This window comes from Taudactylus pleione, unplaced genomic scaffold (assembly GCF_031769625.1).
Source record: "Taudactylus pleione unplaced genomic scaffold, aTauple2 ptg000547l, whole genome shotgun sequence".
Lineage (NCBI taxonomy): Eukaryota > Metazoa > Chordata > Amphibia > Anura > Myobatrachidae > Taudactylus > Taudactylus pleione.
Window position 1 is genome coordinate 1,495,201 of NW_028284949.1, and position 23,466 is coordinate 1,518,666.

Consider the following 23,466-nt stretch of genomic DNA (forward strand, 5'->3'; position numbering starts at 1 on the left):
TAACTCTTCCTTAGACCCATCCCATAAAAAGATGACCTCATCAATAGATCTATACCAGAGGACCAAGTTCATCGCCCAGCTATGTTCTGTCCAAATATTTTTGGTTTTCCCAATACGCCATGAAGAGGTTTGCATAGCTGGGCGCGAACTTGGTCCCTGTGGCTGTACCGACCTTCTGTAAATAGTAAGCCCCATTAAAATAGAAAAAATGATTGGTTATTATAAAATTGATACCTTCTAATATAAAATCCTTTATTTTGTGTCATCTCAGATTAATTGAGAAACCATTCAACGGCCTCTATTCCTTTTTCATGGTTAATTATTGTAAAAAGCGATGTTACATCGGCCGATACAAGATACATGCTACCTCTCCATGTTATATTTCCTAATTTGTTGATGACATCTGTAGTGTCTTTAAGGTACGATTGACTTTTTATTGCCAGAGGTTGTAGGAAGTGATCTATCATTTCAGGTAGATTTATTGTTAGTCCCCCTGAATTTGAGATCATGGGTCTTAAAGAATAATTGAAATATTTATTAGGATAATTATGGTTAATATATATATTTTCACAGGTGGTTGTTATACACCTTAAATGGGAGTTATTAATGGATGTACAGTATATATGCACTTTAAGGGAGTCGCATTTTAACTTTGATTTTGTAATTATGTTAATTCTATGATTCTATGGTAAAATAGGGTGATCATTTTGTGACTTGTAAGTTCTTGTCAGATCTAAGGATTTTTATTCTACTGTATTTTAACTGGATTGGTTACATCAATAATCTAGGTATGTACTGTTTGAAAAGTATATTATGTTTGGCCCCTCACCTGACGGCAATTGTTTTCAAGCCCTTCATTCACCTTTATGAAATAGTATAATAGTTGTTTATTTTTGTTTAAAGAACCATATACCCCTAATGAGTAATGAAACCATGTGACACCTGTGAGGAAACCTGCTATGATCAAAGACCCAGAATGGTTATCAGCCGGATCAAATAATTTTTTCCTTGATTGGGACAGTGGAAAATTGAATAACAATTCATGTAAGCATTTTATTGCATTTATATATGTGAATTTGTTTTAATAAAAAGGTATTTTTTTGGTTAATTGTCTAATAATTGGCATTTGGGCTGTCTTTTTGGGTGTTTTCTGGTGAGAGGGTCCTCTTTTTTTAGAATTACAGATTATTCCAGCACTACAGTGGGGGGAGCATTAAAGCAATTAAGATCTTCATATTGAGGCCACTATTGAAGTTACATAAGGATACTCTTATGGACATTGGACACTTGGTATATTAAGATTTCTGCCAAATAAGGCTTACTATTAGTCCTGAATTTAGGGACATTTATATGGACATTGACCACCTGCCTTAAAGTATTGAAACTATTTCTCCAAAATTGAGTTATATTTGTTAAAGTGTTTTACATTTTTGCGCCCTCTAAGTGTTTTTTATGTTGTACTATTCTTGGTTCTCACTAACAGGGAACCTACTGTGAGGTGCAGCATCCTAATCAATTTTTAAGTGCAAAATTAGGGTATTTTTTGGTATATATACATATATCTATATATAATTATTTGATCTAATTAGAGGATTATTAAGGGATATAAGATGTGCAGTACCATAATGTCACTTTTCACAAATATGTCCCTAACAACATAATAATGGATATAGGATACATAGTACCATCATATCATCCTTTATAAACATACCTTAGAGTAACATTATATTTTCATAAATATACTATATATACACAATATTAAGTTTTCATTATTTATTATAAGAGATTATAAACACTAGATAAAATTAAATATACAGTATAGTGTAATCTTCATTCACTAAAATGATCAACTATAACACACCATTTGACATATCAAAATCATTAACAATAAATTTTATTCAGTAAGGTGATTATATATGAACACTACATCACACTACACCTACTAACTTTTATTCACTATTGGTGATTATACATGAACACTACATCACACTGTACACCTACCAGATTTTATTCACTATTGGTGATTAATAATAACACTACATTAATCTATATAAAATCACTCACAAGTTTCATGCATTCATTTTTCATTGCATCAATTATATAGTAATTGATGTTTATACACCAGTCTATTATCACTCACAAAAAAATTTAATATTGGATCACTAGTGTTTGTTTCAAGATTATCACAATTTATTTTCACTAAGTTAGAATTATCATGTACATTTGCACTGACAATGAGACTATGTAAATATAATGCAATTCACTATATTTCATAAACATATCACCTTTTACAGTTGATAAATATAGTAGATTAACTTGGTTTCAGATACATAGAGGATTATCAATACACTAATATTTTAAGCATGGCATATATATATATATATATATATATATATTTGTATATATATATTTTTGTTTTTCATTTCTATCAACTCATGTTTTTTTATGTATTATTTGATGTGTAACAAGATTTGATTTCTGTGTAAAACATTTCCCACACTCAGAACATGGAAATGGTTTTTCACCTGTATGACGTCTCTGATGTCTAATAAGAACTGATTTCTGTGTAAAACATTTACCACACTCAGAGCATGGAAATGGTTTCTCACCTGTATGACATCTTTGATGTGTAATTAGACTTGATTTTGCTGTAAAACATTTCCCACACACAGAGCATGAAATTGGTTTCTCACTTGTGTGACAGCTCTGATGTGTAACAAGATGTGATTTCTGTGTAAAACATTTCCCACACTCAGAGCATGGAAAACGTTTCTCACTTGTGTGACTTCTCTGATGTGTAATTAGACTTGATTTTGCTTTAAAACATTTCCCACACACAGAGCATGAAATTGGTTTCTCACCTGTGTGAGTTCTCTGATGTGTAACAAGATTTGATTTCTGTGTAAAACATTTTCCACACTCAGAGCATGGAAATGGTTTCTCACCTGTGTGAGTTCTCTGATGTTTAACCAGATCTGATTTCTGTGTAAAACATTTCCCACACTCAGAGCATGGAAACTGTTCCTCACCTGTGTGGCATCTTTGATGTTTAACAAGATATGTCTTGTCTCTGAAACATTTCCCACAATCAGAGCATGGAAACGGTATCTCACTTGTGTGGTGTCTCTGATGTGTAATAAGACTTGATTTCTGTGTAAAACATTTCCCACACACAGAGCATGAATTTGGTTTCTCACCTGTGTGACTTCTCTGATGTATAACAAGATATGATTTCTGTGTAAAACATTTCCCACATTCAGAGCATGAAATTGGTTTCTCACCTGTGTGACTTCTCTGATGTATAACAAGATGTGATTTCTGTGTAAAACATTTCCCACACTCAGAGCATGGAAATGGTTTTTCACCTGTGTGAATTCTCTGATGTTTAACAAGATATGATTTCTGTGTAAAACATTTCCCACACTCAGAGCATGGAAACTGTTCCTCAACTGTGTGACTTCTCTGATGTGTAATTAGACTTGATTTTGCTGTAAAACATTTCCCACACTCAGAGCATGGAAACGGTTTTTCACCTGTGTGAGTTCTATGATGTTTAACGAGATCTGATTTCTGTGTAAAACATTTACCACACTCAGAGCATGAAAACTGTTCCTCACCTGTGTGACATTTTTGATGTTTAACAAGATATGTTTTGTCTCTGAAACATTTCCCACAGTCAGAGCATGGAAATGGTTTCTCACTTGTGTGACTTCTCTGATGTGTAATTAGACTTGATTTTGCTTTAAACCGTTTCCCACAGTCAGAGCATGGAAATGGTCTCTCACCTGTGTGACTTCTCTGATGTATAACAAGATCTGATTTCTGTGTAAAACATTTCTCACACTCAGAGCATGGAAACGGTTTCTCACCTGTGTGACATCTTTGATGTCTAACAAGATATGTTTTGTCTCTGAAATATTTCCCACAATCAGAACATGGGAACAGTTTCTCACTTGTGTGACGTTTCTGATGTATAAGAAGGTATGATTTTGCTGTAAAACATTTCCCACACTCAGAGCATGAAATTGGTTTCTCACCTGTGTGACTTCTCTGATGTATAACAAGATATGATTTCTGTGTAAAACATTTCCCACACTCGGAGCATGAAATTGGTTTCTCACCTGTGTGACTTATCTGATGTTTAACAAGATGTGATTTCTGTGTAAAACATTTCCCACACTCAGAGCATGGAAATGGTTTTTCACCTGTGTGAGTTCTCTGATGTTTAACAAGATCTGATTTCTGTGTAAAACATTTTCCACACTCAGAGCATGGAAACTGTTCCTCACCTGTGTGACATCTTTGATGTCTAACAAGATATGTTTTGTCTCTGAAACATTTCCCACAATCAGAGCATGGAAATGGCTTCTCACTTGTGTGACGTCTCTGATGTGTAATTAGACTTGATTTTGCTGTAAAGCATTTCCCACACTCAGAGCATGGAAATTGTTTCTCACCTGTGTGACTTCTCTGATGTGTGACAAGATGTGATTTCTGTGTAAAACATTTCCCACACTCAGAGCATGGAAACGGTTTCTCACCTGTGTGACATCTCTGATGTGTAACGAGATATGATTTCCTTGTAAAACATTTCCCACACTTAGAGCATGTATGGGGCTTTGCACTAGTCTTAATTGGTTGGTCATTAATGACTTTTGTGTTCTGTTGGGCATCTATAGAACAGGAAAATATTTTATCTACTGCAGGAGCTGTAATAGGTGTACCAATATCTGTGGTATCAGGAGAACATTCCCCATAATCAGAGGGATCAGATGACACATCTGCACTGTGAGGTACTGGATGTATAATTGTGGTGTTAGGGTTTTGTCCTACAGAATCTCGGATGATGTCCTGATCTTCTATGTCACCATCTGTAGATGAGATTAGATGTCCCTCTGAAATCTTCCTTCTGTTACATCCATCTGCTGGGAATAAAATAAATATAAGAAAAAAGTATTATTTCCCTTTAACAAGGATAGTTTTCCAATAGAGACTACGGTGACAGGTCCCCAAATTAGCAAAAATTGGGAAAGTTCTGTTGTAACTGTCACATATTATGCTATGCTATAGTTACTACAGGGTTTACATGTTTATTCTAAAATAAAACATAAAGACAATTGCTGTTGGCATTGGCGCCACCACTAGAAACCTGGGTGCATCTAGCACAAAACATATAAGCTTGCAGCCCAGTATCAAGGTTCTTGCAAGCATGTATATTGTATATGCATCAAACACCATTAAAATGCTTACTAAAATGTGCCCATCTCCCAGATTCAGGGACTAACACCTAAACAAACATAGTCTAGTGAGCCCCACCCAAAACGGCCTTATATCAGCTTGATTGACAGCATTCAGGACTTTAGGCACAATTTTGAAATGAAATAATATAGGCCAGCACTGGATGCTACCCTTACGTTACATGGTACCAGCCGCGTGGCAATAAGTTTTTGTTTCAAAAGTAGCTTCTGTAGCTGGGAGGTGAGGAAGATGTAACTACAAGTTAGTGGTGAATGAAGCATCATTCATATAAAATAAGAACAAACTCCTTATACTGTCCTATGCTGGATACATACAGATTGTCAGTGGTGGTGACAAGCCCCAAAGTGCCAGATGTCCTTGTTACTACTGGTGATCATAAAAAAATTTGGGGCTTAATTCAACACTCCTAGAAATTCTTACTGTCAGCAACCGCCTGTTACTGACTCCTCCCAATGCCTCCTGGGTGGTGATGGCTAATTCCCACTTATCTCTGTGGACCAGTCTGCACAGGGTAGCTGGCAGAAGGCTTGAACTTGGAGACACTGGGCTCAAATCAGAATAGCTGGAGAAAGGAGTAGTGTTTGGTGCTACTCTGGTAGCCACAGGATACAAGCAGATGTAGGTGTCTAAGGGGTATATGTTTAGGAAGCCGGCGGACGGAATGCCGACCGTCTGCTTCCAGACAATTTAATCCCGATGAGGGACGAAGGACAGGCGTCTAAATCAAGACACCTGTCATTTTACCGGCGCTGAGAGACTGGCACCCGGCATCACGATCGAGCGGATGCAGGGCACCGTAGCGGACAGCTGCGGGGGGTGGGGGGGGGTTAGGTTTATGGCACCCGGGGGAAACTTAGGGTTAGGCACCCCCCGGGAGGTTAGGGTTAGGCTAGGGGGAGGGAGGGTTAGGCACCCTCAGGGGGAGGTTAGGGTTAGGCACCCCCCCAGGGGGACTTAGGTTTAAGTGGTTGGGGAAGGGGGGGTTAGGTTTAGGCACTTAGATAAGGGATTAGGGTTAGCCACTGTCGGGATTTATTGCTCATAGGATTAGTCTTTGCAAAGACAGTTATACCAAACCGTACTACGTGTTACACAGGAAGGCGTCACTAGGGCAAATGGTTAATCACAGGCTTCACTAATATGTCACTGCCTGTGTCTGGGTGACACAATAACCTTCCCTTATCGGGTAACCTGGCCGCTCAGTGCACTTTCCAAGGGTCACACAGACACTAAGGGGAAAGTGCTATTATATAACAGTGCCCAGTCAGTACATGTAACATTATTATTCTGAGCCCTGCGCTTAGCGCTGTACAAGTGCTGCCCTACAATATAGAACTTAGCTGCCCTGAGGCTGATAGTTATATATATCTATATCTTTATATCTATACATATATATATACAGTAAGTAGGAACTACAATCCAGCCTCTCATACTCTGTTTGAACATTGCACATTATCTACACTGTGCCCAGCACTGGGAGGTAACAGCCTTGGTGGTGCAGCCACCAGATGATGTTCAAATGCCACAGCCAGATGCAAACAATGTACATTGTACATCATTATATATGCAGACAGTATAAAGCCTATAATGTCAAGATTTCCCTCTGATGGTGCCATAGCACATAATGTTATGCAGTAGTGGCCATCTCAGCCCCGTGGCTCGGGTCCCCGACCACATCCGACAATTGTCTTTCTGTATTGCATTTATATACGGCATTACTATCACCACGCAGCTTGTACCATGTACAATATGGATAAACCCAGACGCGGACATGTTTGTATTAATAATTTACGATGCTTGCACTGGAGTTTACATTGTGACAAGGAGAGTATATTTCATAAACTATAGATGAAATGTGTTCTGACATACTAGACCAGGCCTAGCTAACCTTTGGCTCTCCAGCTGCTGTGAAACTACAACTCCCAACATGCCCTGCCAAAGTTTGGCTATTAGAAAATGCTAACACTGTGGCAGGGCATGCTGGGATGTGTAGTAGCACAACAGCTGGAGGACCACAGGCTGGCCAGGCCTGTACTAGAGCATGACAGCTGAAGGAACGTGAACAAGTCAATGCTGCCTCCAGGCTTGCAGGAAAGATGTGCAATATCCATGGGATGTATGGAAAGAGAAGCTGGATATGCGCACAGGTCGCCATTTTGGGGAATATTTACACAAATATTTTTCTTATTGCAAATTTCCATTATGAAAAAGCAGACAAGTAGTGTGGGAGGAAATAATTTCATCCCAAAAGACGTGTTCCACGCCATCATGGTGATCCTTCCAATTTACAGAAATGTCTACTAGTTCCTATTAGGAAGTGAGCAAAAATATTCAGCATATTATCCAATGTAGTACTGGCCAGTGTGCCCGTCCACAGGACGCTCTGCAGGTGCCCCAGAAACAATCCTGGCTGTAGGCACTCTGATAGCCAGGAGCAAGGGCCAGGGGGTAGAGCCTCTGCGCCCTGTGAGATGGCACCAGTCACCCATAGCTAGTTACAGCACTGTGTTGTAGTGTAAGGAGTATATGAATGTGAATCTTTTCTGTAATAAGTCCTTATTACTCACCTGTGGTGATATCTGTAGGGATTTCCTCCTCCTTACACTGCTGATCACCCCTCACATATGTCTCTTCTCCCTCTGTATTTTCTGCCTTCATATCAGTCACATACGTCTCTTCTTCTCCATCTATAACTTCTGCCTTCATATCAGTCACATACGTCTCTTCTTCTCCTTTGTTATCTTCTGCCTTGATATCGGACACATACGTCTCTTCTTCTCCCTCTATAACTTCTGCCTTCATATCAGTCACATACGTCTCTTCTTCTCCATTGTTATCTTCTGCCTTGATATCGGTCACATACGTCTCTTCTTCTCCCTCTATAACTTCTGCCTTCATATCAGTCACATATGTCTCTTCTTCTCCCTCTGTATCTTCTACCTTCATATCAGTCACATACGTCTCTTCTCCCTCTGTATCTTCTGCCTTCATATCAGTCACATATGTCTCTTCTCCCTCTATAACTTCTGCCTTCATATCAGTCACATATGTCTCTTCTTCTCCTTTGTTATCTTCTGCCTTGATATCGTTCACATATGTCTCTTCTTCTCCCTCTGTATCTTCTACCTTTATATTAATCATATAGGTCTCTTTTCCCTCTGTATCTTCTACCTTTATATCAGTCATATATGTCTCTTCTCCCTCTATTTTCTCTGCCTTATTATCAGTCACATATGCCTCTTCTTCTCCCTCCATATCCTCTGCCTTCATATCAGTCACATACATCTCTTCTTCTCCTTCTCTATCTTCTGCTATATTATCAGTAACATACATCTCTTCTTCTCCGTCTATATCTTCTGCCTTAACTTCAGTCACATGCGTCTCTTCTCTCTCTATAACTTCTGCCTTAATATCAGTCACATACGTCTCTTCTTCTCCCACTGTATCTTCTACATTGATATCAGCAAGATCTTCAATCTAAATGACCAATAAAATAATCAAGTCTAATTTCATTGAGAGTAAACAATATAATATCAGTGTATAAGACATACACAGATGATCTATAAATCATATAGTGACAGTCACGTTGGTATGGAGAGACTTTAAATTCCATCTACCTGATGCTCCTGTAGGATCCTGTGATTCTCCTCTGTACAATCCTGTGAATAAAGAAGACAGGGACATCTCTCTGGGGTATTTCTGTTGCTGGATCCATCTGTAGGAGACACATAGTGACTGAGTACATTGTATATATGTGATTATCCGGTGATGTTTGTATATAGGGGGCCCCCATAACTGCTCTCCCCTATACAATAAATGACAGTCTTCTCTTACCCGGTGATGAGAGGGGCCAGCGATTCTCCATCATCATGTCCTTGTACAGAGCCTTGTGTTCCTCTATATGCTCCCCCTCCTGCATGGAGACATAGACAGTGACATTCTCACACCTTATAAGAACCTGACTCACACAATGATAATCACCTCACCAGTCATGTCCCTGTATTATTATTATAATCACTATGACACTCCCTGACCCCCTCATCTCGGTAGTCATTTTCCTGTATTATTACAATATATACAAGTAATGTCACTGTGACACTCCCAGATCCCTTCCCTCCAGTAATGTCCCTGTATTATTACTATAGAGATAAGTGATGTCACTGTGACACTCCCAGATCCCTCCCCTCCAGAATCATGTCCCTATTTTAATACTATAGATATTAGTGATGTCACTATTATGCTCCAAGATCTACTTACCTCCCCAGGATTTAGGGGTTGATTCAATTAGACACATAACAGTCACATCCACGAGTAAATGCAGCTATTTGCCGCACTTACAATACCACGGGCCTCGTACAAAAATCCAGGAGTCTGGAGCTATATCGGGCCCCATAAGGGGGCAATTTACAGGTCCAGTGGTGGTGATTCCATGCTGTTGCAGCAGGAACTCGCCTCATTGCGTCTCTTCAATTGACTCCATAGTATTCTCAGTCATTTCACTCCTGTAATGTCTTTAATAGAACGTATACGATAGGAAAGCTCACTAAAGGAACCAGTGCTCATACTTAAAAGTGCACCACAGATAAATGAACTATGTGATCTGAAAGTTCTCATTTTGAGCATTTATTAAATGACTAAAAAGGTCTATTTACTCAGGAAGTTACTGTAAGAGGCAATTGGTGTGTGTGTGTGGGTGGTGGGGTGATAGGTGAGGGGTTATATTTTGGCATAAAGGTTAGTTTCTTTGCAACATGCTATATCAGCTGTAAGGAATACGGTTATAGAGAATCAGACCTTAATCACATCTCCATCTAACACCACTAGCAATACATGTGCCCTGTTTATACTAATAGCTACAGGGTTATTACAGCTAATGCCCCATCTACCACTGATCTGTATTATTGTTTTACTGAGAATGATATTAGTGGTATTTGCCAACCAGTTACCTACATGTGTATCTAAATTGGCTAAACATGTATGGGATGTACTAAGGGCCTCATTTGTGAGGGAACCTGGCAATTGAGTCCCTTGTTTCATTCTCATCTACTGTAAATCCAGTGACCAGACTATGTGAGGGAGAAAAGATCCAGACTAATATAAAGTAATGTTCTTTATTGCCTTATTTATTAATGTGTGATATCATGTACAAGGAGATGGCTGTATAATGGCTGGTCACAAGGAGATGGCTGGTCACGTGATGTACTGTAGATCAGGTAATCGTGGCTGCTTCCGGCTGCGTGTGGTCCACCTGAGGGTCACCATCGGCGCCGGTGTCTGGAATCATGGTGAACGGCATAATGAATTATTAATTGAATAGACAGAACCACTGGATAGTGGATGTTCTAGATGGGGACTGTGATTCAATGTATTGATGTGCTACACCATGAGCTCCAGACTTTGATGTACATCCATGTCTGTTTTTATATGTATGTTTGTTAAGTGTTTGTGGGATGGGTTGTGGGTATATATTGTATGTTAGCAAATCTCTTTTATACCTTGACAAAGGTCCAGAAGGGACCGAAACATTGGTGTTACTACTTGCTGTCATAATGGAATAAAAACCTTTTTTTCTATCTACATCAGAGACTGGTGAGTGCACCCCTATTTTTTTAAGTATCTATATGTGTATATATATATATATATATATATACACATATACATACAGTCAGGTGCATAAATATTGGGACATTGACAGAATTTTCATATTTTGGCCTTTATTCACCACAATGGCTTTGAAATGAAACAAACAAGATGTGCTTTAACTGCAGACTTTCAGATTTAATTTGAGGGTAATTACATCCAAATCAGGTGAATGGTGTAGGAATACGGTGTAGGAATTACAACGGTTTCTATATGTGCCTCCCACATTTTAAGGGACCAAAAGTAATGGGACAAACTAAACAATCCTAAATCTAACTTTCACTTTTTAATACTTTGTTGCAAATCCTTTGCAGGCAATTACAGCCTTAAGTCTGGAACGCATAGACATCACCAGACGCGGGGTTTCATCTCTGGTGATGCTCTGCCAGGCCTCTACTGCAAATGTCTTCAGTTCCTGCTTGTTCTTGGGGCATTTTCCCTTCAGTTTTGTCTTCATCAAGTGAAATGCATGCCCAATCGGATTCAGGTCAGGGGATTGACTTGGCCATTGCATAACATTCCACTTTTTAGCCTTAAAAAACTCTTTGGTTTCTTTTGCAGTATGTATAAATCACAATATAAAACAGTCACCAGAGCACACAGGAATATAGGACATGAACTGGAAATCCAATGAGGTAAGTAGTACCCATATAATAACAATATACAAAATGTTCAAAAATAGTCAATATATAAAATTCTTGCAGGCTTTCACCGTAGTCACAATAGGAGGGTTTATTTCTATATGTATCCAAGATGTGTTTTTCACAGAAATCTTCTCACTCCCATATCACACTCGTGCATATGAAAAAGAGGGAGAAAAAAACCATCGTAGTGCATCGCCATTTATTTAAATGAAATAATTCGACATCAGGATAAAAACATATCCACCAGAATATGATAAAATTCAAGGCGTACCAGAGAATGGGGGTGTAGACAGAATACACCAAAATCGCTAGTAGAGCCCTTCCTGGGAACAGGAATTCATGGAACCCCAACGACCTGCAGTGTCTCTGAAGAATCTCCACTTCCTGGATCCAAGCCTTGGACTGGAACACCAACGCGTTTCAACTATAGATTTAGTCTTTTTTAAGGTGTCTCCTCAACATCGACAGCTCGCCCCCTTTGTTGCGAGACCCAGAGCGACAGAGTGCCCGTCGCTATCCGGGTCTCGCACATGCGCACTGGCCCACCATCAACCCAGTTGCGAGCGCACAGCGCTTGCGACCGGGTCTGAATGAGGCCCAAAGTAAGAGAACATGTCAGATGTCAATTACCTACATTTAGCATAACCAGAAATAGGAGCTACATGGAGCATAACAACAAATAGGACCTACATGGAGCATAACCACAAATAGGACCTACATAGAGCATAACCACAAACAGGAGCTACATGGGGCATAACCACAAACAGGGCCTACAAAGAGCAATACCACAAATATGACCTACATGGAGCATAACCACAAATAGGACCTACATGGAGCATAAACACAAATAGGACCTACATAGAACGTAACCACACATAGTAATTACATAGAGCATAACCACAAACAGGACCTACATAGAGCATAACCACAAATAGTACCTACATAGAACGTAACCACACATAGTAACTACAACAAGAGATATGGTAAGAATTTACCTTTGTTATCTCGTTTCTACGAAGTCCATAGGGTCCACAGGGTTGACCTTGGGGTATAGGTTGGGAACTAAATCCGGGCACCACGCAGTTAAAGCTTTTAGCTCCCAGGATGCACTTGGGTCCACTCTCCCTATAACCCCACCCCCAAGCCAGAGGCACCTCAGTTTGTAAGTAGCCAAAGGCCAGAGGAGGAGAGAAAAAGAGAGAGAAAACTGGAACACTCGATAACCATACTCACAGAAATGGGAGACGGAAAACCGGTGACCAGCCACACAGCCCATTTGAAGCCAGGTGCGTCAGGGCGGGCGCCCTGTGGATCCTATGGACTTCGTAGAAACAGAGATAACAAAGGTAAGTTCTTACCATATCTCTTGTTTTCTACTTCAGGGCCCATAGGGGGTCCACAGGGTTGACCTTGGGGATGTCCCAAAGCAGTTCAACCAAGGGAGGGGACGCTCCTGTGCTGAGAGGAGAATCCGCCGCCAAAAAGGAAGCATCCTGAGAGGCAAAGGAAACCAATGCCCAGAACCTTAAAAAGGTGTGGACAGAAGACCACGTGGCCACCTAGCAAGGCAAAACAGCCAAGGCGCCACCGCGAGCCACCCACGAGGGTTACATGGCCCGAGGAAAAACAAGCATCAACAACAGAAAGGCCTACCCATGGGTAGGCCCCTGAAGAAGACATACGAGGCCGTCCAGCCAACATTTGGCCACAGGCCGGCCATCTTTTCCTGTTAAAACCAGAAATCTCAGACCACCAATAAGGAGTCCGATTTCCGTCAGGAACTTGAACGGATCACATAAATCCACAGAGGCCACACCAGCCGAGAGGACTGGGGACTGAATGGCCGCACCATAAGTTCCAGAATAATATGGAACCTAAAAATCACTAAGAAGAAACACAGGGTGAGAGCAACTCACACCCTGACAAGATGCCCTCCAGAAGAGGGAGCCACATGAGAACGCTCCCAATTCCGACACTCACCTGGTTGATATAAACTCCCTGAGAGAAAGAGAGAAAGCCAAAGCAATAGACCATGTAATGGCTATCACAACCCGCGGTTCCATTAACTTTCCCCGGAGTTAACGAAGAACCACTACTAGCTCCCAAGGAGTCCCTAGGGAGGACAACTGGAGGCATAATCCAGAAAACACTCCAAAGGATGAACTGGATACCAGAGCGGAGCAATTCCATATCTTAATCATACTGACAGTGTAGAGATCCGCACTGTCAGGAAGGCCAGGCCGAGGGTGAAACCCAAGCCAGACGGAAGGAATGCCAGAATATCTGATAATCCTGGACACCAGAGGATCGCATCGACAGGTATAATACCATAAGAATTATGGCTGCCACAGTTTGTGGTAGGTCCCAGCAAAAGCTGATCCATGTGCTCTAATCATTCCAACGATGACAAAGCCAGGGAAGCCGTAAGACCACTGTAGGGACGCAGTCAAAGACAAATGACCCAGGTCCAAGGCAAACCCCAGGACCCTGAGACAACAGGTCTGGGCAGTGAAGCATCAGGAATGGAGTATTGATGGAGAGAAAAACCAAGTACCCCTGACATCTGGGGCAATCAGGAGCCACCAGCAGGAAAGCATCTCCGTCTCGATTGAAACACTTCCCTCGAGGAAGAATGGAGACCGGAGAACACAGGTACACATATTGGAAGAACCACTTCACCGACAAAGAGTCACTGAAGGTTGCTTCAGAATCCCCAGAGTTGGACTGTAACACCATAGTGTGATAGAGTCAGAAGGCCATGAGGGTCACTTCAGGAGAGCCCCCCCCCCTGCTCACCAGGAGATGAAACCTCTCTTGGGGAAGAGACTAGTCCCCGGGATGCACGTCGTGACAGCTGAGGACTCCCGCTTCCCAATGGAGAGCACCTGAAATGAACACTGTCGAGATGGTCGGGAGGAGACCCTCAGACAATGTCCGAATGTTACGACATATAGTACCTGACATTGCCACCCAACGAACAGTATTGCTAAAAAGGAAGCCACAGTTCTGACCCTGTCGGACTGAACTTTTTCAGGTTCACCGGGAAACAAGGGCTATGCCAGAGTGAAGGCCCAAGACAGGCTAAAGTTCCAACAAGTTAATTGACAGGGTGGAATCGACAGACATCCAACTGCACTGAAATGGATGCGAACCAGACACTGTCCTTAGCAAAGAATACCCAGGACGAGATGGCCATAGTCACCCGAAAAGGGACCGACTTGCCTCCGGGGAGAGCATCATCGTTTGAACAGTGAGCAGACAGAAAAAACTTTTTCCATCTGGAGATAAGCCAATTATGGAAAGGCCTGGAATGGAACTAAGCCCATTCCACCCTTCCAAAGGCAGACACTGAATAGTGGACCATGCATCCCAGAGTGTAAAGACATATGTCGACTGTGCAGACATCCATGTACTCCTAATGGAAAAGTGGGGATGCCGTCTTACGCCAGAAGAATTCTCAGATTCTGAGAATCCAGCAGGGCTCCTAGGTGAAGAATACCCAGAGAGGGATGCAGGGAGGACTTTTTCCCCATTGATTAAACGTCTGCACCCTGAAGAAGCCACAGTCAACCTGACCCGGCTGTAAAGTACCCCGGTGATCCTGGTACAGGAGCATTGGGATATACTGAACAGAAGAACTGTCAGAAAATCCAAAACGCTGGTAAACCTCTGTGGGGCTGAGGACAGTCCCAACAGGCAGAGCCCGAAAAATCGTAAGTGCTGTGATACAGCAAATCTCAGTCCATGCTGAGGCAAGGTCTCTGTAAGTACCCGTAGGCACGCGTCCTGTATATCCAGTGATACCATAAAGTCCCCAGGTTCCAAACATAGTATGATGGAGCATAGGGATTGCCTCCTGAGCCCAGGTAGCTTTAGGAACTGGTTCAGGGAATTGAGACAGAGAATAAGCCAAAGAGGACCATTCAGCCACCGCACCAGAAAGAAAGCAGAACAACCAGTCTCTCGCTGAGAAAGTGGGGATGGCCCAATTAGCTCCGCTTACCGCAACAACTGTATAGCTTTCTGGATTTGTAAGGCCCTGTTCGGGTCCGAATAAGGGCCTGCGTACCATCACATGGAAATAGGCCGCCTGAGCAAAGAGAGGGCGTACCCTCCTACCCACATAGCCGCGGAAACTAGACACTAGTACCGGGCGAACTTAGAAAATCGCCATCTCCCAGTGGTAGGCCTGTCTTGTCAGGCTGACGATATATCCATAGGTTCAGAAGCAGGATCGGCTGGCAGTCCAGGCCTGCTCGGTACTGGATATGTCGGCTCTTGTAAAGGCCGACAGTCTATGAAGAAACAGACCTTTAGGCTGACCCAGAGGACAAAAAGACTTAATAGACTTAGTCTGAGGCCCTGTAGTGGGCATAGCTGAAGGCGGGAAATTTGTACTGCCACTGTCAAGGTCAGGACCCAACAAGATCTACCCTATAGATGGTATCTGCACCTCTGCATTCCCAGAGCGCAGCCATAGGGTATTACGGAGGATACCGTCGCAGCCGGAACTCTGAAAGTTAGGAGACTGGTATCCAATATAGGCATGTCCACCTATGACAACTGCATATATTATGTGAGCGACCAAATACATTTGAACCCCAGACGTGTTGGAGGGGAAAAAACATCACAAATGCATCAGCTCAGTATGCAATAGTATTAACCAACCATGCTATAGCCATGGTAGGATGGGTAACAACCCCTGAAAGCGAGTATACTGATTTCAGGCAGAGTTACCACCTACGGATCAGAAGAATCCGACCACGCAGGAATGGGATGCGTAGTAACGTCTGTAATCCGACGAGTAACACGCCCATCCACCACAGGAGGGGCTCGTGATGACCTCAGGGAATTTGGGACAGGAGGCCAAACACTGTTGTAATACCTCATATCTGGCAACAGCCAGAGTCCCACCATGCGATCCACCCGCTAGTCAGCAAAAGGGAACCAGAAGGCCCGTAATACTGAGGGTGTATGATACAGGTGCAGATCAACATTCACTCTAACCAGAATGGACCTGCTACCAGCCCTAAAGCAGGGATAATAATACTTGAAATAGGCTTCCCCCCGTGTAATAGGGAAAGAGCCCAAAACAGTATCCAGTTCACGGCAGAGCCAACTGGGAAGTAACCACAGGGCGTCAACCACACCAATTTGCGTTTCGTAGAAAAACGACATCCACCCAGGGTGGCTGTTGTGGTAATCCCTGCAAGGGGCATGACAGACTATTGTGACACCAGGGAGAATTCATATACTCGAAAAACCCCTGCAGGGAGCAATAGTCTGTGTCACAGGGGAAGAGTGCAAGAAACTGCAAGATACCCTGAGATGAAAAAGGGCAGTATGGTGAAGTAACCCCAAGTGAGGTACAACAATGGGGCCCGCCCGGCGATCCGCAATTAAGAGGATCCCGAGAAAACAAACCACCCAAGGGGGTCGTGAAAGTGGCCGTCACCCGATGACGCCACATACAGAACCCCTTAAGAGTTAAATCCTCCGCACGAACACCTGCAGCACATGGCTTGCAGGATAGTAAAAATGGGTGCAGTATAACGCTCTATCTCCTGGTCAGACATATCTGACCAAGCCTTGCAATCAAGCAGCGCTATACTGGTCCTGACTGATACTAAAAATTAGCTGCAGGGACCCATTTTCAGCGTATGCAACACACAGTTCCACTCAAAATATGGCAACGTGCAGCACGCAACAGTATGTGACAAACCTCACAAATATTAACAAATATATAAATGTGAGGTCTCAGAACCACCCCAAGCACAGCTGTATTAGGGCAGATAAGGAAAAGGGATAGATATACACTGACAGGTGAGAGAATAAAGTACAGTCAGCACTAGCATAAGTCACATACAATGCAGATATACACATATATACATAAACATGTCATATAATATACTGCACTATTACACTGCATGCAACTTACCCAGATTCAGTGTCTGGGAAGGCTACAGCGCTGTGTACACTGACCTGATGGTGAGGTACGCAGGGGGACTGGACCAACTGCCATCTCCGGAGATTTCTGCTGCACCACAAAGAAATGGCCGCTGGAGACCTCAGAAGAAGCGTGGCCCGCGGAGGAAGCAGCTCAGCGACGCCAGACTATAGATACTGAAAGGCGCGCTGAGCTGAGGGGAGGAGCCGCTGTAACAGGGAAGGCTGCCTCCCCTGGCCGGCTATTAACCCCCGGGACGCCGGCTCCCTACACCGAACACTAAGTCCCTGGTGGTCTAGTGGACACACGGGGTATGGGGGGCCCGCCGCCACTGCCGGCGCCTCCGGTCTGTCCCCAGAGACCGGAGGCACAGGACTGCATTTCTAATGCGGTGACCCGCGCCTTACCTGCTCCCCGTGGATCTGGCAGCAGTCCTGGGCGCCCGGCTAGATCTCAGCGGGACCCCAGAGTCCGGCTAGTACAGACTCTGGGGTCCCGCTGAGATCCCCAGATCTGTACTGGCGTCTCAGCGCCAGCGGAGTGACGGAGCGGCAGCTTAGACGTCCCATGGACAGTCTGACGCTGCCGCTCTGAAGAATCCTAAGTACAAATAAAAAACTTTGTCCTTTAGAAAAAATAAAGCTTAGGGGCTGCTAATCAGCTCCCCACTGCACTAAACGGTGACCCGCCTCCGGCCGGGCACCAACTTGAACTGAGGTGCCTCTGGCTTGGGGGTGGGGTTATAGGGAGAGTGGACCCAAGTGCATCCTGGGAGCTAAAAGCTTTAACTGCGTGGTGCCCGGATTTGGTTCCCAAACTATACCCCAAGGTCAACCCTGTGGACCCCCTATGGACCCTGAAGTAGAAATAGAGCATAACCACAAACAGGACCTACAAAGAGCATTACCACAAACAGGAGCTACATGGAGCATAACCACAAACAGGACCTACAAAGAGCATTACCACAAACAGGAGCTACATGGAGCATAACCACAAACAGGACCTACAAAGAGCATTACCACAAACAGGACCTACAAAGAGCAATACCACAAATAGGACCTACATAGAGCATAACCACAATAGTACCTACATAGAACGTAACCACACATAGGAACTCCATAGAGCATAACCACAAATAGGACCTACATAGAGCATAATCACATACTGGACCTACATAGAGCATAACCACATAGTACCTACATAGAATGTACCCACAAATATTACCTACATAGAACGTAACCACAAATAGTACCTACATAGAGCATAACCACAAATAGTACACACATAGAGCATAACCACAAATAGGACCTACATACAGCATAACCACAAATAAGACCTACATAGAGCATAACCACAAATAGGATCTACATGGAGCATAACCACAAATAAGATCTACATGGAGCATAACCACAAATAGGACCTACATGGAGCATGACCTTCAAGGTGTCTCCTTGAAAAAGACAATCTATAGTTGAAACGCGTTGGTGTCCCAGTCCAAGGCTTGTATCCAGGAAGTGGAGACTCTTCAGAGACACTGCAGGTCGTTGGGGTTCCATGAATTCCTGTTCCCAGGAAGGGCTCTACTAACGATTTTGGTGTATTCTGTCTACACCCCCATTCACGCCTTGAATTTTATCATATTCTGGTGGATATGTTTTTATCCGGATGTCGAATTATTTCATTTAAATAAATGGTAATGCACTACGATGGTCTTTTCTCCCTCTTTTTCATATGCACGAGTGTGATATGGGAGTGAGAAGATCTCTGTGAAAAACACATCTTGGATACATATAGAAATAAACACACCTATTGTGACTACGGTGAAAGACTGCAAGAATTTTATATATTTACTATTTTTGAACATTTTGTATATTGTTATTATAGGGGTACTACTTACCTCATTGGATTTCCAGTTCATATCCTATATTCCTGTGCGCTCTGGTGACTGTTTTATATTGTGATTTATACGTTCTGTTTGGGGGTATTAATAGGGATTATCCTTTGACACCAGTAGCTGCCCATTGTGAAGCGCAGGTTCCTATATTTTTATTCCTGCTTTTGCAGTATGCTTCGGGTCATTGTCCATCTGCACTGTGAAGCGCCGTCCAATGAGTTCTGAAGCATTTGACTCAATATGAGCATATAATATTGCCCGAAACACTTCAGAATTCATTCTGCTGATTATTTTGTCAGCAGTCACATCATCAATAAATACAAGGGAACCAGTTCCATTGGCAGCCATACATGCCCAAGCCATGACACTACCACCACCATGCTTCACTAATGAGGTGGTATGTTTTAGATCATTAGCAGTTCCTTTCCTTCTCCATTCTCTTCTCTTCCCATCACTCTGGTACAAGTTGATCTTTGTCTCATCTGTCCATAGGATGTTGTTCCAGAACTGTAATGGCTTTTTTAGATGTTGTTTGGCAAACTCTAATCTGGTCTTTCTGTTTTTAAGGCTCACCAATGGTTTACATCTTGTGGTGAACCCTCTATATTCACTCTTGTGAAGTCTTCTCTTGAGTGTTGACTTTGACACATATACACCTACCTCCTGGAGAGTGTTCTTGATTTGGCCAATTGTTGTGAAGGGGTTTTTCTTCACCAGGGAAATAATTCTTCTGTCATCCACCACAGTTGTTTTCCGTGGTCTTCTGCGTCTTTTGGTGTTGCTGAGCTCTGTGGTGCGTTCTTTCTTTTTAAGAATGTTCCAAACAGTTGATTTGGGCACACCTAATGTTTTTGTTATCTCTCTGATGGGTTTGTTTTGATTTTTCAGCCTAATGATGGCTTGCTTCACTGATAGTGACAGCTCTTTGGATCTCATATTGAGAGTCGACAGCAACTGATTCCAAATGTAAATGTCACACCTAGAATCAACTCCAGACCTTTTACCTGCTTAATTGATAATGAAATAACGACGGAATAGCCCACACCTGTCCATGAAATAGCTTTTGAGTTGATAGTCCCATTACTTTTGGCCCTTTAAAAAGTGGGAGGCACATATAGAAACCGTTGTAATTCCTACACCGTTCACCTGATTTGGATGTAATTACCCTCAATTAAATCAGAAAGTCTACAGTTAAAGCACATCTTGTTTGTTTCATTTCAAAGCCATTGTGGTGGTGAATAGAGGCCAAAATATGAAAATTCTGTCAATGTCCCAATATTTATGCACCTGACTGTATATACACATATATATATTATACATACACATATACACACACAAAATAACAAGGGTGGGAGCACTGCTGCAAATAACTTTTTGTACTGAAGATTATATCATGTGATTAAAAACTCATAGATAGACAGATTACACTATAATACACAAAACATAAAAAGGAAAAAGGTCCTCTTTGGTACCTAAAATCAAATGCACAGATGTTGAAAATAGATTATGTGTGTGTATATTTATATATAAGTAACATAAGATAATAAATGGAACTGTGTCAGAGGTGTGCCACCTCTATAAATCATGATGGGTCTGACATATCGTGGATACAAAAAAAGAAAAAGGAAGGGTATACAGAAACGAGCAAATAACTAGCTAACATCCCCATGTAATCAGATATATAACGGAGAAGCGAATAAGCACAGCTAAAAAAGTCCTGCAATATGCTGCCTGCAGAATCTACAATGAATAAAAACCAAAGCCTCATATGCAAAAGTAGTGCACAATGCTAAATGAAGGCACTCATATCCAAAGGGTTACATATAGTGCATATCCCGCTGTATAATGTAAGGTCAAAACCCCTGCATAAGAGAGAAGAAACTACATAAGAGACACAGGGCCTGATTCAGAGCCGGATGCTCTGACAGAGCGCTCGCTCTGAATCAGGGTCGGTCTTTTTTATTCTTTAGAACGGCCTCCTGGCCGCTCGCATAGCTGTGGGTGACCACCTAAACTAAAGCGAGCGGCCAGGAAGATGGTCGCGATGGTCAAGACCATCGGGCTTGTGACGAGACCCTTGTGGTAGGGTCTTGTGGCCGCAAGCCCCAGAGAGATTTCAGCTCTAACAGAGCTGCAGACAGAACTGTACTGTTCATTCTAGCACCCTGCACCTGTCACAACCCATGCAGTTCCTCTTTCCTGCCTGGGGGATTGCTTTTTGCTCTGGTGCTTCTAGCACACTCTGGTCTGTATCTCAGCAGTTTGTTGCATTAGCTGAGTAATATCACATATCAGTGTGTGCTGGATGCTGTGTTATTCCCCCTCATATATAACTGTACATTCCCCTCTGGCCTAGAAAATAGTAATAATAATGATAGAAAGTGTCAGTGTGTGCTGGGAGCTGTGTTATTTCCCCACATATATCACTGTACAGTTCCCTCCCCTATATAATAATGCCACATATCAGTGTCTGCTGGGAGTTGTTTTATGCCCCTCATATATCACTCTATGGTCCCCTCTCCAATATACCTGTATAATAATAATACCACATATCATTGTGTCCCGGGAGCTATGTTACTCCTCCCTCATATATAACTCCCTCATATATATATAACTCCTCCCACTATATAATAATAATACCACATATCAGTCAGTGCAGGGAGCTTTGTTATTCCCCTTCATAAATCACTGGGCCTCATTTAGCACGGATCTCAATTGCAACAGCATACACAGATCGAGCGAAAGTTACTGCGCATGCGTATGCACTGCACGAGTGGCGATCACACTGCACTTAAGGATGCAGAGTGAGTGAGTGACAGGCTGTGAGCGTTTGGGGGTGGTGATGGGCGTGCCTGTCCATTTAGAAGCCGTTTCATGGGTGTGCATAAATTAGCCACTGTGATGGCAAACACAGTACTCACTGCGTGCAATGAGGCTTGCAGTTTCTACGTAGAGTCTGACTTGATTTAATGTGCATGGGGGGCCGATCTCCGTCGATGTCACCGATGTTTACGCTGGAATGTAAGGTAGGGCGGATGTGAGAAAGCAGAAGAGGGTGTCTTTATGGCGGCTGAGCTTTTGCAAGCACTAGCATATTTTCTCAGTTTCACTGCGTCCGTAATCGCAGTTATGATTGCTGAATCAGGCCCACTGAACGGTACCCTCCCCCCTTACAGTGCTTAAAGTGGTCCTAGAGAAGTGGTGGAACTCACCCCGCCCACTCTGCGCATTTATAAAAAAAGGGACAGCGTGCACCGTAGACGTGCGCTGAAAAAGAGGTGTGATCTTGCAATAGTATTCCCAATTCAAATTACACCACACAGTAGCACAATCTTGATTCACCCAATTCACAGTACACCATATAGTATTGTCCCTTATTCATATTATGATACTCAGCAGTACCCCTTTTACACAATTATTTACACAATTCCCCTATATAATAAAGCACATATCAGTGTGTGCCGTGAGCTGTGATATTCCCCATCAGTCCCTTCTTCCCTATATAAATATAATACCACATATCAGTGTGTGCTGGATGCTGTTACTACCCCCGATATATCACTGTACAGACCCCACCCCCTATATAATAATACCACATATCAGTGTATTCTGGGAGTTCTATTATTCCCCCTCATGTATAAATGTACAGTCCCCTCTCCCCTATATAATAATACCATATATCAGTGTGTGTTTGGAGCTGTGTTAATTCCCCTCATATATCACTGTACATCACCCTATCCCTATATAATAATAATACCACAAATCAGTGTATCCTGGGAGCTGTGTTAATTCCCTCATATATCACTGGACAGCCCCCTCTCCGCTATATAATACCACATATCAATATGTGCAGGGAGTTGCTTTTTGCCCCCTCATATATCACGGTACAGTTCCCTCTCACCTATATAACAATAATACCACATATCAGTGTGTGCAGGGAGATGTGTTATTCCCCCTCATATATTACTGTACAGTCCCCTCCCCCCTATATAATAATAAGACCACATTTCAGTGTGTGCTGGGAGCTGTGTTAATCCTGCTCATATATCAGAGTACAGTCCCCTCCCCCCCTATGTAATAAT

General features: G+C 42.6%; 1 protein-coding gene across 3 annotated transcripts in view; it reads right to left on the reverse strand.

The window, feature by feature from the left end:
- Positions 1-1,864: 1,864 nt before the first annotated feature.
- LOC148500738 (uncharacterized) overlaps positions 1,865-23,466 on the reverse strand; it is a 28,250-nt gene continuing 6,648 nt past the window's right edge. For 2 of the 3 annotated variants that reach the window (XM_088451318.1, XM_088451317.1), the window contains 4 exons: positions 9,094-9,172; positions 8,877-8,974; positions 7,827-8,736; positions 1,865-4,925 (listed from right to left, as the gene is read on the reverse strand). In XM_088451318.1, the coding sequence (XP_088307444.1) occupies positions 2,434-4,925; positions 7,827-8,736; positions 8,877-8,974; positions 9,094-9,172 (3,579 nt within the window). In that variant the 3' untranslated portion in view covers positions 1,865-2,433. The remainder of the gene's footprint in view (positions 4,926-7,826; positions 8,737-8,876; positions 8,975-9,093; positions 9,173-23,466) is intronic. The other variant, XM_088451319.1, reaches the window with a different exon arrangement.